General features: G+C 40.9%; 1 protein-coding gene across 5 annotated transcripts in view; it reads left to right on the top strand.

The window, feature by feature from the left end:
- Positions 1-23068, top strand: part of LOC125175565 (uncharacterized) — a 53086-nt gene that overhangs the window by 24335 nt on the left and 5683 nt on the right. For 4 of the 5 annotated variants that reach the window (XM_047876230.1, XM_047876231.1, XM_047876229.1 and 1 more), the window contains 3 exons: positions 1687-1782; positions 11009-11135; positions 15529-15635. In XM_047876230.1, the coding sequence (XP_047732186.1) occupies positions 1687-1782; positions 11009-11135; positions 15529-15635 (330 nt within the window). Of the gene's footprint in view, positions 1-1686; positions 1783-11008; positions 11136-15528; positions 15636-21266; positions 21463-23068 lie in introns of those variants that run through there. The other variant, XM_047876232.1, reaches the window with a different exon arrangement.

The raw sequence follows: 23068 nt of genomic DNA on the forward strand, positions 1-23068 counted from the left end.
AAGGCCAGTATTTGCTATGTCCTAGAAATCTCATGCCTTGATACTTTAAAACTTATGATGAGTGAGTTTAGACAACCAACCTAAAACTGTAAAGATAGTACATCGCCTTTCAATATTCCTGTGGGATATAAGGGAAGCAAAAATGTTTTGAGGCCACTGTGTTTTAAGGCCCAAATGCTTGGTTTTCTCTCTTGTTCTGTGAGCTGCTCCCAGGCCTCCCAGTCACTGCTTCTGCCCACTAGGGTCAGGCACAATGGCTCTCCGTCGCTGACAGAGAGGCAGGAACGCCTCATGAGCCAATGACAAGTTCTTCTTAATTGTTATAATGTGTAAAATGCAATCTTAGTAATGATGTTGCTTCCTTCATCATGTGTGTGTTCGCATGTGTGCATTTCTGTCTCTCCTAACATACACCAAGTACTCTTTCTGGTGCTTGGGATACATAGGGTAGAAAACAAAGGTCCTTGCCCCCGAGGAGGGGGCTGGAATGCAGTGTGCGTGTGCGTGTGCGTGCATGGGTGTGTACATGCGCTGTGTATGTATGGGGTGGGGAAGTCAGATAGTCTTTAAAAGGCATAATAAATATACACATGCTCTAGTTTGTTAGAAGGTGGTCATTGCTATGGAAAAAAGAAAATGTCAAAGGGAGCCTGGCTGCTCAGTTCGAAGAGCATGTGACTGTTAATCTCAGGGTCATGAATTCATGCCCCATGTTGAGTGTAGAGGTTACTTAAAAATTAAAAAATAAGTAAGCTTTAAAAAAGTGTCGAGCAAGATTAGCAAGTTTGGGAGTCTGGGGAAGGACGATGGTTGGGGTGTGATTTTAAATAGATGGTTGAATGTAGTCCTCCTTGAAAAGACAGCATTTGTGTACAGACCAGGAGGTGAGGGCGTGAGCCTGCCAGTGGGGAGAGCGTGCCAGGCAGAGGGAACAGCCTGCGCCAAGTCTCCAAGAGACCTGTGCACAGGGAGCAGAAGGGTACCTGGGTGATGACAGGGACAAGGGATCACGGGCCTTGTTAGTGACAAGGGAGCAGAGGAGTTAGGACTTACTTAGGACTTAGGTTTGAGAAAGACCTCTCAATCTGTATAGCAAATGGACCGGGTGGGGCTGGGGGGGCGGGGAGGCCTGTTGGAAAGCTGTCCTCATCCAGGGAGCAGTGAGGGTGGGAAGTGAGAGGGGTCTACCCAAGTGAGACCAGGGCAGTGGCAGAGGAGATCATGTTCCACATCTCTCCCATTTCCTGATGCTTGGGATGTGGGGTGCAAGAGAAAGGAAAGGAAGGGACTAGAATGACTCTAGAGTGATAATATACTAATATTTTAAAAAATACGCCCAAAATGTGCTCCTCTCTGCTACATTCTTACTAATCTCAGATGTTTGGAGCCACTTTTATAGAGGGCAGCTGTGGAACGTGGAGAATGTACAAGAGGCCTTTTAGGATGATACTTGGGGCCCTACTTGGTTGCATGCTCTCCTCGAGATTTTGAGGAAAGAAACACGAGAAAGAAAGAACTGAACTGAAATGAGTGGGATTTGACAATAGGCCGGATAATCCTCTCACGAGAATATCTCTGCTCAAAGTGTACATAAAATGAAGGAAATAATTAATAGCAAAGTGTGTAAAGCCCCATTCATACAATTCTGAACAGGCTTTTTTCTCCATCCTTTTCTTTTCCATGCAGCCAAACAGAGGGCAAGTTCAACTTCGAACCGGATTACAAAGCCATCTGGTGCTGAAACAGGGAAAACTGCTTCAGGGAAGGAGAGGAGAAAAAAAGGTACTTGGTTCTTGCTTCAACTCTCCTTCCCTCTTCCTGCATCTGTAAATCGCTTCCTCCTTTCCCCGGCTGTGCAGTCCTGCTACTACAGTAATTACCCCAAACGGAAAAACTCACTTGGAGAGAAAGAAGACTCCGTGTCTTGTGGTTTCACGGAAACCAAACACAGAACAGCTTGGCCTTGTCCACCAGAGGGATTTCTTCGGCACATTCAGCAAGCCAGCATCCATTAGGGGGCGTGGGCTCATTGGGCAGTATCTGCAGTAAACAGCTAGTGGGACCTGGTTGATTCAGCTTGGAGACTTCTCTTCTACCCTCATTGCTTAGCATCAGAAACGGAGTCATTTAGAGGGAATTTTAAGAAATCACCAACCCCATAACCTCTGAGCAGGACTGAACAAAGTGAGAAGCTCTCCAAGCATTAAAGGTTCAAAGCTCAGCATTAGGGAACATGGGTTCTGTGCCCAGCGCTTGCCCTGGTGCCTGTATCTCAGCATCCTATTCTGCAAACCAAAGAATTTGCGCTCACAGCTTCCTAAATTCCACTCCAGCTTTAGCATTTTGAGGTTATAAAGACACAGCACAAGGGGCACCTTGGTGGCTCAATTGGTTAAGCATCCAACTTCGGCTCAGGTCATGGCCTCTTGGTGGGTTCGAACCCCACATAGGGCTCTCTGCTGTCAGCACATAATCTGGTTCAGATCTTCTCTCCACCTCTGTCTGCCCCTCCCCTGCTCACACATACTCTCTCTCTCAAAAATAAATAGACATTAAAAAAAGTAAAGATAAGCACTAGATGATCACTAGAGGTGTCATGAGCACAGTCTGTGGGAAACTCTTTGTGGAGGCTAACCTAAACTCATGTTGTTTTGTGTTAGTCCACTATATATATATTTTTTTCATACAATTAGTGTGTGGAAGGTGACAGGCCTTTGTGATGTAACTCGTTGCCTTGTGCCTTTTTCTTTCTCAATTTTAATCCGTTTTTGTGGTCTTTTTCCTATTTTTTAAATTATCCTGTGTCTCCTCTGTGAAATCTCTCTTAATTAGATAAATACAAATTCTTAGGATCTAAAAAGCCAAATTAAAGTGAAAAGTGAGAAAATTTATTAGATCTGTCTCTGTCATCTTGTATAAATACAGTCTTTCCACTGGGTAGTACTAGTATATTTTGAAAAACCTACTAAAAGAAAAAAAAAGAATAATAATAAGAGCCATTCTAGGTTATCACTTGTTTTAGACATTTATTTACCATTTGGGGATATTTTCAATCAAAAATCCTTTTGGAGGAGTTGATTTTTGAGCATTCCTTTTGGGATGAGGATGATCATTGGTCTCCAAGGCAGGTGGCCCTACAGAGGACAGTCCTTACACTGGGCCAGATGACATCTGAAGGCAGAGGACTGCTGGGTCACTAGTTCTAACTCTCCATATAGACCTAGCAGAAAGTGGTAATGAGGACAAAGACTGAATCTGTGTATCACGCTGTGCAGTTAACTTGACATTGCACCCAGACCCAAAGGTCAAAATCTGTATGGGAACTTCAAGACTTCTCAAGGCTGGAGAGAGGTTCTGACCACTTCTATTTGTTGAGACTTCCTGATTAAAAAAAAAAAAATTTTTTTAAGCAAAGAAGGTTAAAAAATTTCATAATACTTAAAGTCTTTATGTTTAACAAGCTAGCTCTTCTAATACGTATAAAAACAAAGAGAATGCATGCATAACCTCAATAGGCAATGACAGCAGAGTCTGAATGTAAGGCCTTCGTGAATGACACCTCCTGTGTGCCACCACCCCGACCCAAGCCCCCCAACCCCCCACCCTAATGTAGGCCTGGAAATGTGTAACCCTCAAGAAGGTAGATAGTTTGAGAGAAAGGTCAAAAAGAGAGCAATACAACTGTTCATCCTACAGCTTTTAAATAATAGCTTTGTTGAGGCCCATGTCACAATAATACCTTTCAGCTGCTAAAACCTGGCACAAAAATATCAGGCTTGCCTCTTTTGACCTTAAACAACAGAAATATATTGTCTCACAGTTCTGGAGCCTGGAAGTTAAGATCAAGATGTCGGCAGGGCTGGTTCCTTCTAGATGTTCTGAGGGGGAATCTGTTCCATGCCTGTCTCCTAGCTACTGGTGGTTTGTTGGCAATCTAGTGTTCCTTGGCTTATAGATGCATCACCCCGACCTTGGCCTTCATGTTCCCCACACATTCTCCCTGTGTGCGTCTGTGTCCAAGATTTCCTTTTTATAAGGACATCAGTCATACTGGATTAGGGGCCAACTCTACTCCAGTCTGACCTCATCTTAACTAATTACATCTGCCACGACCTTACATCCAAAAAAGATCACATTCTGAGGAGCTGGGACTTAGGACTTCAACATAGGAATTTGGGGAGGGAACACAACTCAGTTCATAACAGGGGGGGTTCAGAATGTAGTTTATAAACAGGATACACATCTAGGAAAACAAATAGCCACACAAGGCAGCATCTTTCAGGGGCCAAACATGGACACTGGGTTTAGAGAACCCAGTGAACTCAGAGAACCCAGGGATGGACACTGGGTTCAGAGAAGGGCATTGTTCCCCAGGGGTGAAACTGAGGAGGAGTTAGAAGTTGACATGTAGAAAGAAAGGACTTACAGGAAGAAGGATTTGAGAGAGGAGAGAGGCTTAACGGTGCAAGCCCAAAAGCCTACAAGTTTAGCTGGAACAAGAGGATGTGGGTGGATGGACCTGTCAAAAACACTAGGTCACATTAAGGAAGACTTTGCATGTCAGGCCCAGAGTTGGGACTTGATCCAGTAGACAGTGGGAGCCATTAAAGTCTTCTGGCTCTCAAGGGATTCTGTGCCTCAAATGAATAGAAAAAAAAAAAATCCTGTGTTTAATACATATTTAATTTATAGCTTCTTGTCAGAGCAGACCATTTTCCAGAGTTCACAAAGCAAGTGAAAAAATAGCTTCCCACATTGGATAATTACTTTCAGTCATAAGGTATTTGGTTGGGGGTGAGTTTTGTCTTTGGTAGAAGAGTTCTACCTGCATCAAAATAAAGAGTCAGATGGAGCTGATTTATATTAACCTCTTAAGGGTGGAGTCCAGATGGTTTCCATTTGGTCCCAATTGGAAACAGCCAAACTATTTGTATGCTTGCCCCTTTGTGGACAGGAGGCTTTGGCCTGTTGCTTGGAAAGTTGAACTCACAATACTGTATGAATCAAAACCTCCATTCAGAAGCCTGACACCCTTTATTATTCCTCCTGAAACGTGTAATTACAAGAACCTGACGATTTTACATTTAGCAGCCAGTTGTAGGTTGATAGAAGAGGAAAAATATTCCAATTCTGTGCCTGCAGAATTTAGACATCTGTTCATCTAAGCCAGTCCTGCCTCAAAGCAGCACTGAACATGAAGATTCATTAGATCAGTGGTTCTCAAGCTCAAGCAGCATCAGAGGCACCCAGTAGGCTCATTAAAACAAAGATTGTGGGGCCCTGCCCCACAAAGCACCGAATCTGTAGGCAGAGGTAAGGCTGGAGAGCTTACATTTCTATCAAGTTCCCAAGTGTTGCTGATGCTGTTAGCCCACTTTGAGATCCACTGCTTTAGAATTAAAAGAAAATCAGATCACCTACTCTTGATTTATTTTGCTCAGTGAAGAAAATCAGGAGGCAGAGTGAGACTCCTAGATGCCTCTTCTCTGCCTTGGAGACCACAGAACAAACAGGGCCCAGGCTTGTTTCTGCTCCAGCTTCTCTGTCTCTTCCACACCCAGTCTGGCCTATGTCTGAGCCCCATGGCTCTGTACCAGGAGTCTGTGGGAATTGGGAACCCTGGGTCTGAAGGGTGATTAACACTCAAGTGAGTGATATCTGTTCTGGCCTATGCCTAATCACAAGCCTGTTAGGTCCATAAAGAGCCAGAATATGGCAAAAGATGGGAGGTCACTGAATGGTCATCAGGAATAGTCTTCTGCAGATAAGATAGCGTCCCTGAGCCCCATTCAGCAGGTCCTGCCATGTCACCTCAAGGCCCCAAAAGTTGCTAAAAGACTCAGCAAGGACTCAGGCGTGCCCTGTCACCTGGGCCTGCTCTGTTTCCTAGCCCAAACCCCACACTGTAGTTTCTAGGTGTCTTAATTGTCAAGGATTTAGGACTAGGAGGGCCAGTACATGACTTAGACATGTACTGAGAGCAAAATCCAACCATAAAATGGTCAGTCTACAAGCTTGAGATTGATCAGACCTTTGCTACAGTACCAATGCCACCCAAGTGCCAAATTCACTTCCCCAAAGAAGGCATTGTTTATAACATAGCCGTGGTCCATAGGAATACTTTGGCATTAAGGAATGCAAGCATCAAGTTTAAAAGACAAGATGTAATCTTCAAAACAGTTTTATTGGTTCCAGATCCAGAAGTTACTGATTAATATCCTGAAATTATTTTACTTGGGATTTTATCCTGGAGTGATAGGCAAACAATGGAAACCTTTGTGGACATGTTCCAAGGTCCAAGGTATGAATCACCCAACACTAATTACACTTTGCCTCCTTAAGTCCTGCAGTCAATGTTCTGGTTTATAAATCTCTGGTAATTACATAGGAAATCACACATATTCCTTGTTGATGGAAGGAAACTATTTTGAGCAAGTTTTGTTTGTTTTTTTTTAATCAGCCTTATTAAGAAGAAGGTCCTGCTCAGACCTGGCATCTTTAGATGAACATTTGAGTAGTTCTTAAGCAAAATAGAATGTGTGATGTCCAAGAGAATATGCAATGCACAGCTGTCCTGGTGATCCCAGGAGACACCAGAGAGTGAGGGGAAAAAATGAGGAACCTCTCTGGGGGAACTTCTGGTTCCATGAAAATTTTTTACACTTGACCTTTGAGTACTGGCCCACATAGGAAATAGAGTTCTTTCCAGAAAGACTGAAAAGAGGTTTATCAACTGTGAAAGAGAGGGCATTCTAGGCAAAGGGAACCACATGAGAAAAGGCTCAGGGGGTGAAAGTGCACAGAGTGTTCAGTGTATGGGAAGTGTGATGTTCACTGCATAGTGGTCACTGAGAGAGTGGCTGGAGGTGTAGCTGAAAAGGCCAGAGGACCCACGTGGCCAAAGAGCCATGAATGCAGTTGAGTTGGGGTTTCTGCTGTGTGCAGAGTTAGAGCCATGATTCCTCTGAAGCAAGGCAGTGACATGATGAGAATTGGATTTTTGAAAAGAACCTTGGGCAGCATTGCAGCATGTGTTTTGGAAAAAGGGACATGCGGGTGAAGGGAGACCAGTTTGGAGGCTATCACGATAGTTCAGACATGAGGAGCAAAAGTGCAGAGTGCAGTGACAGAAAGATGGTCCAGGTATATTTAGGAGGGAAATCTGAAAGGACCAGATAGCCAGTTCAATGAGGGTGAAAGATTCTGCAGTCAGAGACAGTTGGGGGAGCTTGGCAATTAACCACAGAGAAAATGGGATGAAGCACAAGGTTGGGTGAGTCCAGACGGATCTGTGGAGAGGCTTCCAGAGGAGGTGTGCAATTATAAGAAGTATGTATCTGATCCTCAGGGAGGCGGTGGCAGAAGGGGAGATACCTTCCACAAGGAGGTTTTCCAGGAGGGCCGCTCTCATTCCAGCGTTTCAATGACTTACAGTTTCCAGAAATGAAACTGAGAAGACAGGCAGTAACATTTGTTGTGTACTAAGTACCTCTACAACCATTACTTCACCATGCTTCCCAGTCGATCCTCCCAGTCCATCTAGGAAATGAGTATTATCTCTGTTAGAGCAGCGAGGAAACTTGGGTTCAGAGAAGGTAAGTGGCTTTCTGGGGAGTCCCACAGAGTTTTTTAGAGAGAGGTTTTAAACCCAGGGATTCTGCTTTCTCTACACCCTCCTGCCTCTTAGTCACAATTGGCATTGCTGTGCCGCCACTAAGTTCTCGGAGACAGAGGAGTGTAAATTAAAATAGTCATTGTCTGTGAACTTGTTTTTGTTTTAAAGAAATGTTAAGATTAGGGGAAAATAGGTTGGGATGAATACAGCTGGGGTGGATCAAGTATTACCAGGGGCTGAGTATGTACTCACCTTTCTTTACTCTGAGGAATTTGTTTAGTATTCAGAGAAAAGTATTTGGTTCTGCTTAAATTTTGGATAAAGGCCCAAAGGAGGAAATCCCTGTGCTAAGCAATATCAGTCTTCCTACCCTCTGACAGGGCACTGTGACTCCCTAAATTCTGCAGAATGGTTTGGACCAGCACTTTCCAAATTGGTTATTTTTCATGAGCAGAGATGACATTGCGACCTTGCTTTCCACCAGTTGGAGGGGAATTTGGATTGCTTTTCCCCTGGGGATGCAAGTTGTACCAGGCCAGTCACAGACCCGGAAGCCCCCTTCCTCTCCAATTGCATACATTTGTGCCGTGCTGGCTAAGTCGGTGGGGTGGCAGGGGTAGACTCGCAAAAACTGTTTCTTTCCTTGTAGTGCTCTAGTGCTCAGCAACTGCACAGGAATTTGGCCTTTGGCCTTAGCTCCACTGGCCTCATGTTTCATCACCACTGCTTTCTGGCAAAAAGGGGACAATAAGAAACGAGTGCCACATGTGATCAGTATCCACATCATTAATTATTCTGAGCAGTAAACTTAACTTTTCAAAGGCACTATGTTTGTGAAGAGATTTTATAAGTAGAAAAGTCATATCCTATTCGTGTTCATAAATGGTCTCAAGGCATTATTAGCTCCCTTGTACTTGGAAAAACAATAAACAGTGAGATAAAAGTTTCCACAGTATGATTACACTCTATACTCTATTATTCATTGATTCATTCATTTGTTCAATGGTTATTAAACACCCACAGTGTGTCAGATACCGTCCTAATATATTAGCACTGTTAAATTATTTACAACAGCTGTCATTTGCCATCATTCCCATGCCCTGGATGTAAGAACAAATACATTTGGACAAGTTAGGCTTACCCCCAATGAAACTAAATGATGGGCTAGTTTTCATCCCCCCAACTGTGTTTTGAAGGAAAATAACAAAAAGTCCAGCTATATCACCTTGCCCTAAAAAGTCATTCTCTTTCATGAATTGAAAACTTATACTTGGTTATCAGTGACTCTTCTCTCTTCCTTGTTCTTCCTACACACTAGATAGCGATCACTTCATGTCAGCTTCAGATGGCAGGGAGTTTGTCTCTTCTGTTCCCTGTTGGATTCCCAGCACCTAGGACAGTGCCTGACATCTGGTAGAGCTCAAAAATATCTGTTGAAGGGGCGCCTGGGATGGGCATCTGACTTCGGCTCAGGTCATGATCTCACAGTCCTTGAGTTTGATCCCCACGTCGGGCTCTGTGATGACAGTACAGAGCCTGCTTAGGATTCTCTCTCTCTCTCTCTCTCTCTCTCTCTCTCACTCTCTCTCTCTCTCTCCCCCTCTCTCTACCCTTCCCCCCTTGCTCTCTTTCTCTTTCTCTCTCTCAAAATAAATAAATAAAATTTTAAACAAAGAACATACTCTTTTAAGAAAATGTGTTGAATGTTGAATGAATTCAAGTACAGAAGAGTCCTGTCTAGCCCTTGGGATTAGGTTCTCAAGTCAGCATATTAGGCAAAATCAGTGTATAGCTAAATGATTCTTTACAATCCTTTAAACTGTACCCCAGTGTTTATAGCAGCACTTTCAACAATAGCCAAATTATGGAAAGAGCCTAAATGTCCATCAACTGATGAATGGATAAGGAAATTGTGGTTTATATACACAATGGAATACTACGTGGCAATGAGAAAGAATGAAATATGGCCTTTTGTAGCAGGGTGGATGGAACTGGAGAGTGTTGTGCTAAGTGAAGTCATACAGAGAAAGACAGATACCATATGTTTTCACTCTTACATGGATCCTGAGAAACTTAACAGAAGACTATGGGGGAGGGGAAGGAAAAAAAAATATAGAGGGAGAGAGCCAAACCATAAGAGATTCTTAAAAACTGAGAATAACTGAGGGTTGATGGGGGGTGGGAGGGAGGGGAAGGTGGGTGATGGGTGTTGAGGAGGGAACTTGTTGGGATGAGCACTGGGTGTTGTATAGAAACCAATTTGACAATAAATTTCATGTTAAAAAATAAATAAACTGCCCACACAATAAATGTATAGAGGTATATTATTCCCAAGTCCCGTGCAGTTTCTTGCCAACTTTGGAACAGGTCATTGTTAGCTAAGCCCCAGATGAAGTAGTTGGCTAGTGTTTAGGGGGTTATATTGTACACAAAGCATATAATTTCAAACACTTGGAGGCAATCTGGCTTTGGGACCAGAGACTCAGATTTCCCATCTCACACTTACTGAGTGAATTAGCTGGCATGTCCATGGCTATTTATTCTTCTCCATCCTCTTCCTGTCTTTCTCTTTGCCAAACTTCTAAACTTGAATGGGTATAAATTAAATGTGTACATGATGCCATTCCATAGCACTGAGTGACACTGAACTTCATAAAAGCTGAATGGACCAATGGGGGTAAATTAGATTCCAGGACCACTGACCTCAGTCATGAAGTCTACAAAGGCAAGATGGTTCTTTCTACTTCACATTTGTTCTCCTAGAGTTAAAAAAATGTGACAACTTTGCATATTCTGAATCCCTGGGTAAGGACTATCACTTCCCTAGGATCAGTGAACAACTTGCTTATCTTCTACTAGGAAATTTCTAGAAACATTGATTTTCCTCTTTAGCCAAAGTAAAGGCAACAATTTAAATCTTAAGTGAGATTTCCTTTCATACAGAGCAATTTGGGGCTTGCTATTATAAAGAATAAAGGATGTACTGAGTACTTTTTTAAAGGATTTCTTAAATTACATCTATTTCCTTGACTATATTCCAAAATAAATCTACTCACATAAGTCAAATAAGTATAATCTTAAAAATAAAATCGGGGCGCCTGGGTGGCGCATTCGGTTAAGCGTCTGACTTCAGCCAGGTCACGATCTCGCGGTCCGTGAGTTCGAGCCCCGCGTCGGGCTCTGGGCTGATGGCTCAGAGCCTGGAGCCTGTTTCCGATTCTGTGTCTCCCTCTCTCTCTGCCCCTCCCCCTTTCATGCTCTGTCTCTCTCTGTCCCCCCAAAAAATAAATAAATGTTGAAAAAAAAATTAAAAAAAAAATAAAATCAACGTATCTGGTGGTAAGTGGGGGAGCTATTATCTAAAAATAACAAAATACTATTATTTTCTTATAGGAATCAAAAAAATTAAAGATTCGACTGGTCCTTGGTTAGTGAAATTGTATTTGGCAGATAATGGCATAGATGGAAAAGGAAAAGAAGGAGAAAATGGCTTGTTGGAATTCACTCAAATTTTAACATGGTGAGTAGAAAATTAAGAGGTTTTATTTGTTCACCTTCTAAAACTCGGTGCTTTAGTTAAATTGTAGGGACAACAATTTAATTGCAGTTTATTAATAGTGCTAAGTGAGGGTTTTTAGCTCTGAGAGGAAAGCAGGGACCCACCTTGGTCTTGGTTTGTGATCTTAAGGAAAATCCTGAAATCATAAAAATGGCAGACAGTTGTATGTGAGCCCACAAAGTGGTCCCAAAGACCTCACTAGAAGCCCCATTTTATGAAGTTGGCAACAGAGGAAAGGCAGGAGTTATGACCTCTAGATTTTTTTCCCCTAAAGTCAGCTATGTGACCTGAGGAAGAAAGGCAGACTACTCGAGTGTGAGCACTTTTTTGTTTTTGATTACAAAGTTGTCCCAAACTACTTAGGCAGAAAGAGCATTTCTCAAAAGCTCCTGGAAAACAGAATATTTTCTTGCCATGTTTATGCTGACAACCCTGGACATCTCTCTGTCCAGCTCTCCTGAATCCAAATACCCAGTGGGCCAAGCCACAAGTCAGCATTTGCAGCACAATAGGAAAGATTGCCCAGTAGAAGACTCCAGGTTATACCATGTCAGGATATTAGTACTTACAGCACCTTAGGGTAATCAAGGGCAACAGAACATGCCAAGGTTGGAAACTTGAGGTCTTGATTGATGGCTATTATTTTACCAGAAAAAGATTCTTTTTTTTTTTTTAATGTTTATTTATTTTTGAGAGAGAGAGAGAGAGAGAGAGTGCGCGCGCGCGCGCGCGCGCGCGCGCGCGCACAAATGGGGGAGGGACAGAGAGAGAGGGAGACATAGAATCTGAAGCAGGCTCCAGGCTCCGAGCTGTCAGCACAGAGCCTGACACGGGGCTCAAACTCATGAGCTGTGAGATCATGTCCTGAGCCGAAGTTGGACTCCCAACCGACTGAGCCTCCCAGGCGCTCCTAAAGATTCTTTTTCTAATATGCTTTACTTCTTTATTTAGGAAAGTTAGGAATTTCCCACTTGGATAACTTTGCTGCTATTTTTATAATAATTATATTAATAAACTTCATTTTATTACCCTTTTAATATATTGTTAGATTTACTGTATTGCTGATGGTTTATCCTTTTGTATATTGCTAACATTTTGGTAAGAGTTTTCACATCAGTGTTCATGAGGACTATTGGTCTCTACTTTTCTTGTAATGTTTTCCTCTGGTTTGGGATCAAGGTGATTTTGGCCTTACAGAATGAGTTAGGAAGTGTCCCCTCCTTTTTTATTTTATGAAAGAATTTGTGTAGAATCAGCATTATTTTATCTTTAAATATTTGATGAAATTCACCAGTGAAGACATCTGGACCTGGAGTTTTCTTTATGAGAAGATTTTAACTACAAATTCAATTTCTTTAGTAGATAGAAGGCTATTCTGGTTATTTGGGGAGGAAGGTGTTAAGCTTCGGTAGTTTATGTCTTTCAAGCAATTTGTTCATTTTGGCTAAGTTTTCAAATTTATTGCCTTAAAGTTATTCATAATATTTCCTTCTCATCCTTTTCCTGTCTGGAGGATCTGCAGTGATGTATCCTCTTTTGTGCCTGACATTGATAATTTGTTTTCTTTTTTCCCCCAATAAATGTGATTAGAATTTTATCTATTTTATTTATCTTTTCAAAGAACTCACTTTTGGTTTCCTCTAATGTTTTAGTTTTTTCCAATTTCATTGCATTATATTCTTATTTTTATTATTTCCTTTATTCTGTTTACCTTGGCTTTAATATGTGCTTTTCTTTCTAATTTATTAAAGTAGAAGCTTAAGTTATTGATTTTAAACTTTTTGTTTTTCTAATGTAAATGGTTATATTAATACCAAGGCCTTTTTAATTGTATCCTGCAAATTTTGATACGTATTTTTATTGTCATTCAATTCAAACTATTTTCTAATTTTCCTTTTGATTTCTTTGACCTGTCGGCCTAGTTTCCACATATTTGTAAATGTTTCAAATATTTTTCTCTGGTTGATTTCTTATTAAATTCTGCTGTGATTGGAGAACATACTTGTTTTATGGCCCAGATTATGATCTGTCTTGGTAAATGTTCCATGTTTACTTGAAAAGAATGTGTATTCTGCTGTTTTTGGATGGAATGTGAATAAATGTCAATGAAGTTTAGTTGGTTGGCAGCATTGTTATGGTTTTCTGTATCTTTACAAATTTTCTGTTTACTTGTTCTATCAGTTGTTGAGAGGAGAATTGTGACTTTGTTCATACCTCTTTGCAGTTTAATCAGTTTTGTTTTATATATTTTTAAGATCTTTTGTTAGGTGCAAAATATTTAAGATTAAGTCACTTGAAGAATTGGCCCATATTATCATTATGGAGTCCCTAGTAATATTTTTCCCTTGTCTCTGATAATATTCCCTTTTCTGAAATCTACTTTGATGAATATTAATATAGTCACTTCAGCTTTCTTTGGATTAATGTTAATATGATATACCTCTCTCTGTCCTCTTACTTTTAACCTATCTATGTTTTTATCATAATTTCTCTGTAACTCAGTTTCCTCTTTTGTAAAAATGGGGATAATAATAGTGTCTAACTCAAGAGATTCTTATAGGGTTAAATTAGATCATGGAAGGTGCTAAATATAGTGCCTAGGGCTCCAGCAAGTACCTTTATACAAATTAGAAAAAGAGCCTCTCTGGGCAGATGAGTTAAAAAACGTACCACCTCTGGCCAATGAGTGGGAGGAGTTAACCTTTCTAGGTCTATGCTCCAGGGCCCAGGACTTGACCAGCAAAGCTTGGCAGATTTCAGCTCCACTCCTACCCTTGGAAGGCCCATTTGTGCTGGGCGCAAGTGCTTAAGCATGTGGGTGGCCCTCATCACATGTGATGTATAAAGAACCGTAATTCATGCGAGGCTGAATAGCATAGTGATTAAATCCTTGGCCTCTGGAATCAGAGTTAGATGTAAAATTGTCGACTTGTGATGTTTGTCTTCAACATTCTTCATTCTCTTCCTGCTTCCTTCTGAAGCATCCCTGTTCTCACCCATCTTACCTGAAGGAATTGGATATAGGCAGGCAGTTCAGGAAGCCAAAGCCAGGCAAGTCCTGATTAGACAGGCTATTTAGGAGAGCAAGACCTTTGAGAGGGAGAGTCTGGCGGAACCACTCAGCCCCACCCTTGAATTCTGGCTGCTGAATCAATAGAAAATGTGTACAGGGAGCAAGAGAATGACCTTGTATTCACTACTGATCCTAACTAAAATTTCATATCCTCAGTGTGTGGTAAGGACTCAAAATTGTTTTATTGGAAGTCAGATGATAATTTCTTTCAGAGCAGAGGCCATGAGTTAAATTCGTTTAATCCCTGCAATGTTAGACATAATATGCATTTAATAAGCCTGTACTCAGTATGATAGCATCATTGATACTGCATTTTGCAAGATATTTTCACAGGAACTGCTTCATTCTGTTTTCACCACAACCTTATGAAATAGGCAGAACAGCCAATTTGGAGGCCAGTTTTACAGATGAGAAAGGTGAGAGAGGACGCATGACCTGCCCATGACTACATGGTTGACAGGAGGTATAAGCTAACCAGGAACCCAGGCCTTCACCCAGATTTCATGTCCATTCATCATGCCAGAGATTCCCCAAGACCAGTTGACAGGCCAGTGCTAGGGCATGAAGGAATTTTCAATAATCCTCAAAGAGATTAGAAAAAAAAAAAAAAAAAGACAGATGGTGTGTTCATTTTTCATAAAGCTAAACTTACTCAATTTTATTTATTTATTTATTTTTTAATATATGAAATTTATTGTCAAATTGGTTTCCATACAACACCCAGTGCTCATCCCAAAAGGTGCCCTCCTCAATACCCATCACCCACCCTCCCCGCCCTCCCCCCCCATCAACCCTCAAAAACTTACTCAATTTTAAATGCAATCCTTTATTTTGAGACTATGCCCTTCCTAATTTCATGTAAAAATATATGTTCTTTTATTTATTGACAAGGTGAGAATTGCTATTTATTTGACATACTAAAAGTTGCCAAACCATTCCCTCCCAAGTTTTTGACATTTTACTGGTGTGCAAAATCTAAAAGACTGGGAAACCCTGCACAACCCCCACATCTTATGAATAAATAAATGAATGGAATATTGAAGGCAACTAAGTCTTTATCCTACCAACTTGCTGAAGGGGGCCATCCAATCTAGAGAGATTAAATTGGAAAAGCCTGAATTCAGGATATCTTCAGTTTTCAAATTGGGTCAGTGCATCATCTTTGGAAGTGGGGTCAAGGAGAGTATTGAGGACCTAAGAAGAAAGATCATACTCCATAATAAGTGGATTGAGTTTCTTTGAGTAACATTGCCATTTTGATTTGTCATTTTCTTTGTCCAGCCTGATCAAATACTCTGCTCACTTAAGGGAAATTGACCTTGGAAACAATGTCCTGGGAGAAATGGCTGCTACTGACATACTTGAAGCATTAAGAGCCAGAAAGACAGGTAGAGTGTTTTCAGTTTGTGTTCCTCTCCACTTGTCCACATCCATTCACTCCTAAATGCTATTCTACTCACAGCTTGCTCTACTTTTTTCATTAAATAACTGGTCTGAGCTAAGTGATAACCAAGAGCACTATCATAAACCGCCTACCCTTGTACCAATTTGCCCAGTGATTTGCACAGAGTTCAAGAACTTCTAGGATGTCATATGTCATCTTTGACCTAAGTACAGTAGTCTCCCCTTATGCGTGGGGGACATGTTCTAAGATCCCCAGTGGATGCCTGAAACTGCAGATAGGATCAAACCCTGTATGTACTAGGTTTTTTCCTATGAATACATACCTATGACAGTTTAATTTATAAATTAAGCACAGAAAGAGATTAACAATAATAACTAATAGTAAAATAGAATGCTTATGATAGTATACTCTAATTAAAGCTATGTGGGGGTGCCTCGGTGGCTTAGTCGGTTGAGCGTCCAACTCTTGATTTTGGCTGAGGTCATGCTCCCAGAGTCATGGGATTGAGGCGTTGGACTCCATGCTGAGTGTGGAGACTGCTTAAGATTCTCTCTCTTGGGGTGCCTGGGTGGCTCAGTCGGTTAAGTGTCTGACTTCAGCTCAGGTCATGATCTCAGAGTTTATGGGTTCGAGCCCTACATCAGGCTCTGTGCGAACAGCTCAGAGCCTGGAGCCTGCTTCAGATTCTGTGACTCCCTTTCTCTCTCTTTCTGTCTCTGCCCCTCCCCTGCTTGTGCTCTCTCTCTCTCTCTCTCTCAAAAAATAAATAAACTTAAAAAAAAAAAAAGATTCTCTCTCCCCCACTTCCTCTCTCTCCCGCTCATGCTCTATAAATAAATAAATACATACTATGTGAAAATGGCTTGCCTCTCTCTCAAAATATCTTACTGTACTGGAGTCACCCTTGTAATGATGTGAAATAACAAAGCCTACGTGAGGAGGTGAAGTGAGGAGAATGACAGGCATTAAGCTCCTACTGACCTTCTGATGACTCCTCAGAAGGAAACCCATCTGCTTCCTGACTGCCGATGACTGAAACTGTGGAAAGAGAAAGCCCAGATAAGGGGGTGAGGGATGGGGCTACTGTAACGATTGTCATTAGAGTGAAATTTTCTCAGTTGCTCTTTCTTTTCCCTCTCTTCTCTCAGTCTCACTTATTCTCTGAGGGACTCTGTCCTATTCTCTATTCTCCTTCCCAACCCACCTGCAGATATTCCTCCAGATAGCAATTGGAAAACTCAGGTGACATCTCTCATAAGATTCTGATGTGCTTTCTGGACCATCAAAGATGGCTTCAATTTGATTGGCATCGGGAGAGCAGTAAGGGTGGTTTATGACCGTGTAATCCTTTGAAAATGAGAGACTCACATATGGAATAAGTTATTTATTACACATTGGCCAACGCTGCCCTCTTCCTTTCATTAATATGCATGACCAGAATTAACGATAGCCATACTTACAGCTGACAGAGGGATGAAGTAATGCCATTTTAAATAAAGTTCAATGAAAGACATATAAACATATTTGAACATCCAAATTCAGTGTTTAAAAGGGGGAAAGAGATGTACATGGGTGGCTCAGTCAGTTGAGTGTCCAACTCTTGATTTGGCTCAGGTCATGATCCCAGGGTCTTTTGATGGAGCCCCGTGTAAGGCTCCACTCAGAGCCTGCTTAAGATTCTCTCTTTCTCTCTCTCCCTCTTAAATAAAAATTTTTAAAAAGGGTGGGGGAGAAATCTTGGTGCATTATCTGGCAGGTTATGTGGAGAGAATTAAGTAGTAGAAGTATTGGTCTTTGTCATCTCTTCAATAAAATGATCTTAGAGACATGGCATAGTTTTAGGTTGCATTTTTTTTTTAACAGTGGCAGTTTTACAAGAATTACACTATTACTTCACCAATAGTGAAGTAATCACCACTTTAAAACTAAAACCACCAGGGTGCCTGAGTGGCTCAGTAGATTAAGTGTCTGACTTTGGCTCAGGTCATGATCTCACAATTCATGAGTTTGAGGCCCCGCGTCAGGCTCTGTGCTGACAGCTTAGAGCCTGGAGCCTGCTTCGGATTCTATGTCTCCCTCTCTCTCTCTCTCTGCCCCTCCCCTGCTCACACTCTCTGTCTCTCTCTCAAAAATAAAAATAAAAGATTAAAACTACTGCATTGCCATTTCTTCACAAGCCAATCAAATGATTCCAAGATTTTTAAATTTTTTTTTTAACGTTTATTTATTTTTGAGACAGAGAGAGACAGAGCATGAACAGGGGAGGAGCAGAGAGAGAGGGAGACACAGAATTCGAAACAGGCTCCAGGCTCTGAGCTGTTAGCACAGAGCCCGACGTGGGGCTCGAACTCACGGACCGTGAGATCGTGACCTGAGCCGAAGTTGGACGCTTAACCGACTGAGCCACCCAGGCGCCCCAAATGATTCCAAGATTTTTTAATTATCCCTTTATTTTGGAGAAACAAAACATCTTCCTAGTCCATTTGAATTGAATTCAAATTCAAAGAATTATTAAAAATAATTTAAATTTAACTTTAATTTGAGCTTAATAAACTGAAAGCAGGTTAATGATTTCATTTGGTTTTCCTTAGTATGGGAGTAACTTACTATACCCTGTGGCAAAAGATATTATAAAATACCACAGGCAGTGTTCTGATCTTTATTGTAGTTAAGTGCTAATGATGGGCAGTCTCAGATGATTTGACAGAAAATGATTCTCATTGAGTACTTATTTGGAGCTGCAAAACATTGTGCTTGCTTAGTAAATAGTTCAATTTGCATAAGTAGGGAAGACAATTATGAAATACCCACCTGAAAATACAGATTCTCATTTAAAAAGCATTTAAAAACAACTTATAGTTCAAGGAAGTATTAATTTCCCAAATATAGTAGTATATATCATGAGTAGCTTTAATACATCCACATTTTGAACCAAAATAATTATGACTTGTTTCCACGGAGCACCTCAGATTGTTAGAAAGACTCCTCAAAACAGGGTTAGCTGATTGGATTCTACAGGGAAATCTCTTGCCATTTAGCCTTAATGGTATCCTTTTAAACATTAAAAGCAATGAGTGATATCACTGATTATAGAACTAATGTTCTTCTTTTGTTTGCTTTTGTGTTCTTATCATTTGCAAGTTAACAAGCTAATTTCTAATTCTACTTCTTTCATGAGATCCAAATTAATAGCCTAAAGTAATTTATTTGCCTACCAAGGAATTCTTATTGAACTACCTTTAATGATGGAACACACACAATGAAAGCTTCCTCAGAAACATCAGCAACCTCACTTGTTACAAAAAAAAAAAAAAAAAAAAAAAAAGGTTAGCAGAGGGTTGAACTGTCTACATCTTATAGGGTTGCTTTTTGACTAATTAAAAAAAAAAAAAAAACCAGAATACTTAAGGATCGTTTCACTTATTCATTCTTACTGATTTATTTATTTATTTCAACATGAATTTATTAATGCTGTAGAGCAAGGCCAAAGGGCCCACGGTGACCACTGAGCTGAATGCAAACAGGCTCACGAAGCGACCCACCTCTAAATAACCATAGGCCCTAACTAACCAATTACCAGTGGGCACAGTTCCTAAAATTATCAAAAAGGGAAAATTCCATACATTTCCTACCTCCTCACTGTGCTCTGTAACTGTGGCTCCTCACCCGTGCTTCGTTACAGTGTCTCCTTTGCTGTCTTGCCCACTGCTTCCTTACAATGTATTCAGTAAACTTTTATCTCTTTTGTTCTGCCTTGGGTGAACTCTTTTATCGTCTGTGCCCCTGGCCTCCACCCAATCGGAGTGCCCCATATTTGATGGCTACTCCATCTGATTGGGACAACCCACAAATGCCAGGCCTTGTTTGAGTTAAGCAGTGAATTCCTGCTTTCATGGATCTTACTTCCTAGTGAATGACAGACAGTAAACCAACTATCAAAAGAAGTAAAATACACATTATTGTATATCGGATATCAGATGGGGATCATACTTAAGGGAAAAATAAAGCAAGAAAAGGAGATAAAGCATATGTGTCAGGGGTTGGGAGTTTTAGTTAGGATAGCCAGAGAAGGCTGTACGAAGAAGAAACATTTGAGTGAAGGCCAGAAGGTGTGAGGGAGCAAGCCATGTGTATCTGGGGAACGAGAATTCCAGGTAAGCCGAACAGCGAGTGCAAAGGCTTATGGCAGGAGGCTACCTGGTGTGTTCTAAAACCAGTATGGAAGCCAACATGGGTGGAGTGGAGTGAGAGGTAATGGGAGAGTCATAGGACAAAAAAAAAAATTCCAAGAAGTAAGCATGGAGGGCAAGGGACCTTCTAGGCAATTATGATAACTTTAGTTTTTAACTCTATTGAGAATGGGAAGGCATTTGAGAATTTTGAGAGGAGTGACCTGATCTGACCCACATCTCAGCAGGATTACTCTAGCTCTATGTTGAAAATACATTGGAGGAGAGGTGAGGACAGAAAAAGGAAGACCAGTTAGGGAGTTTTCCCTAGAAAAATTAAACAGCCCTTCAGCAGACCCAGCACACCCAGCATGGCAGAGAATGAGAGTGAAGTAAGAAGCTGAAAAGAGGAGGATTAGGGAAAATTCTACACACTCAACACTTGGGACACAGCCTTTACCATTACTGCAGCCTTCTTTGTCTGCCCTGCTTCCGGAGGCCAAAAGCCATGTAGAAGACTGGGGTATTCTTTGAAAACTGGATAGGCCCAGAGAAAGGAAAAACAGGTGCTGACACCTGGCCATGCCCTCATCATTCAAAGAAGCCCAGCAGGTAAGCAAGCCCTGCTCCTACAGAGGAGCTTCCCATAAGCCTTTGGATGCCTCATGCTTCACTGTGAACAGAAATCCGAACATCTCCAGATACTTGAGGCAATAGTTTGATATAGGAAACCAAGCCTGAGAGAAAAAAGGGAACTCTGAAGATAAAGAGACAATACAGAAAATTAAGAAATTAGTTATGACTCCTCCCAGTGAAACAGGCATAATGCATCTGTGAAACAAGAACAGGATGCTATGAAAAAAGAATAATCAGAAAATAAGAAAAAGTTCTTGTCAAGTAAAAATGATAGCCAAAATAAAAATTTCAAAATGAATGTTGAAAGATGAATTCAAACAAGGCTTTAAAAAGTAGAACAAAAATAGGAAGATGAAAAATTAGAATATATTAGAGGGGATCAGTCTGTGAACACCAATATTTTACTCATAGTTCAGAAAGAGTGAACAGAGAAAAGTGGGGAGAGGGCATTATCAAATAATTATCAAATAAATCAAGAACTTTCCCAGAACTAACAGACATAAATCTGTATATTGAAAGAGCCCATTGAGTGCCCTGCACAGTGAATGATAAAAGCTATATCACCATGGCATTTAGAACACTAGGAATAAAGGGCAAAGTCTAACAATTACAGATAAATACTGTATATTCCGTACAAAGGACTGAGAATCAGCATGACCTCAGACTTCTAACCGGAAGCTAGAAACAATGAGGCACTGCCATGAAAACTCTATGAGAACTTTATACATTCCCAACTTCTAACCAAGTATGAGGATAAAGTAGTTTTCAGTACACAAGAACTCAAACTCTTTGCCTCCTCTGTTTCCTAGGAAGCTCCCAGAGAACACATTTGAGCAAAATGAGAATAAACCACAAGGATGAAGAATCCAGAATCCAGAAATCAGGAGAACCAATACAGAAAAGTAGAAAAGAGAGTCCCAGGGGCACCTGACTGGTCCAATTGGTTAAGTGACTCTGATTTTGGCTCAGGTCATGATCTCACCGTTTGGTTTGTGAGATTGAGCCCTCATCGGGCTCCACGCTAATGGCTCCACGCTAAAGAGCCTGCTTGGGATTCTCTCTCTCTCTCTCTCTCTCTCTTTTTCCTCTCCCCTACCTCCCTTTCTATCTCTGTGCCCCTCCCCTGAGCTCTCTCTTAAGATAAATAAACTTAAAAGAAAAAAAAAAAAAGAAAAAGAAAACAGAATCCCAGATGATGGTTGAACGTCAGAACTAGTCCAAATGGACAGAAAAATAGAAGACTTTGGAAAGGAGGAATACTGTGGTAAAAAATGAATCGAGCTTTGGAAATACTTAAGTATTTTGCAAGAAATACTAATGGGTGTATGAAAAATAAAAGAAATTGGGGAAAATATTTAGAATTGGTACACAGGAAACTGTGCAAATGAAAAATTAACACTATTAACTCAGAAGAAAGTTATATAATTGGGGCACCTGACTGGCTCAGTCAGTAGATCATGTGATTCTTGATCTCAGATTGTTCAAGCCCCACATTGGGTGTAAAGATTACTTAAAAATAAAATCTTAAAAGTTTTATGAGTAAGAAAAATACTGTGAACGAAATATATATGACCATACCAGTCAATACAACAAGTGTTGATTTAACTAAAAATTTTGAAATAGAACTGTTGAGAGGTTTGGTGAGAAGATGGGATAACAGTCAATACATAAAATGTTTAATGGAAATATCATATAATATAAAAAGCACTTTCTTTGGAGTAAGGCAGCAAATCTCATGAAAAACAGCTGAATGAATGAGTATCAAGGAGGGCGCTTGTGATGAACACTGGGTGTTATGTGTAAGTGATAAATCACCAGATTCTGCTCTTGAAATCAATATTACTGTATATGTTAACTAACTAGAATTTAAGTAAAAACGTGAAACCAAAAAAAAAAAAAAATAATAATACAAAAGAAAAAAAACAACAGCTGAATGAGTTAAAATGGTTTTCTTTGGAGAAGAAGCCTGAGGGAAGGGAAAGGGTCTGTTGTTTTTCAGTATGAACTTTTTAGCCCTGTTTGATTTTTTAGCTATATGTATGCATTACTTTGATTACATTTTTAGAGAATTGAAAAGTGCATAGCTTTTTAAAAAAATCTTTTTCAATGTTTATTTTTGAGAGACAGAGAGAAAGAGAGACTGGGGGAGGGGGAGAGAGCGAGAGAGGGAGACACAGAATCCGAAGCAGGCTCCAGGCTCCAAGCTGTCAGCACAGAGCCCAACATGGGGCTCAAACCCACGAACTGCGAAATCATGACCTGAGCTGAAGTTGGACGCTTACCTGACTGAGCCACCCAGGCGCCCCAAGTGCATAGCTTTCTACCATGTGATTCATTGTTATATAATTCCATGTCAATATCTAATACTATCTGAAATCACCTCAGCTTCCACTAAGGAACTGAAGGCCTCACACGCTATAGAGCATTGCCGTATGGCTAGAGTTTTGTAAAGAAAAGCGAAAAGGATGACCAAAAGTGTGGTGTTCAGGGAACATGACAGTCTTTTGTGAGTTTGGCTGCCACATGAATCCTCTGAGGCCTTAAGCTGGCCCCGCCTGCCATACTCCTGGCCCCATTTTAAGTGGTTTGCAGCCCCTGGCACTACTCACAG

Source organism: Prionailurus viverrinus, chromosome C2 (assembly GCF_022837055.1).
Source record: "Prionailurus viverrinus isolate Anna chromosome C2, UM_Priviv_1.0, whole genome shotgun sequence".
Classification (NCBI taxonomy): Eukaryota; Metazoa; Chordata; class Mammalia; order Carnivora; family Felidae; genus Prionailurus; species Prionailurus viverrinus.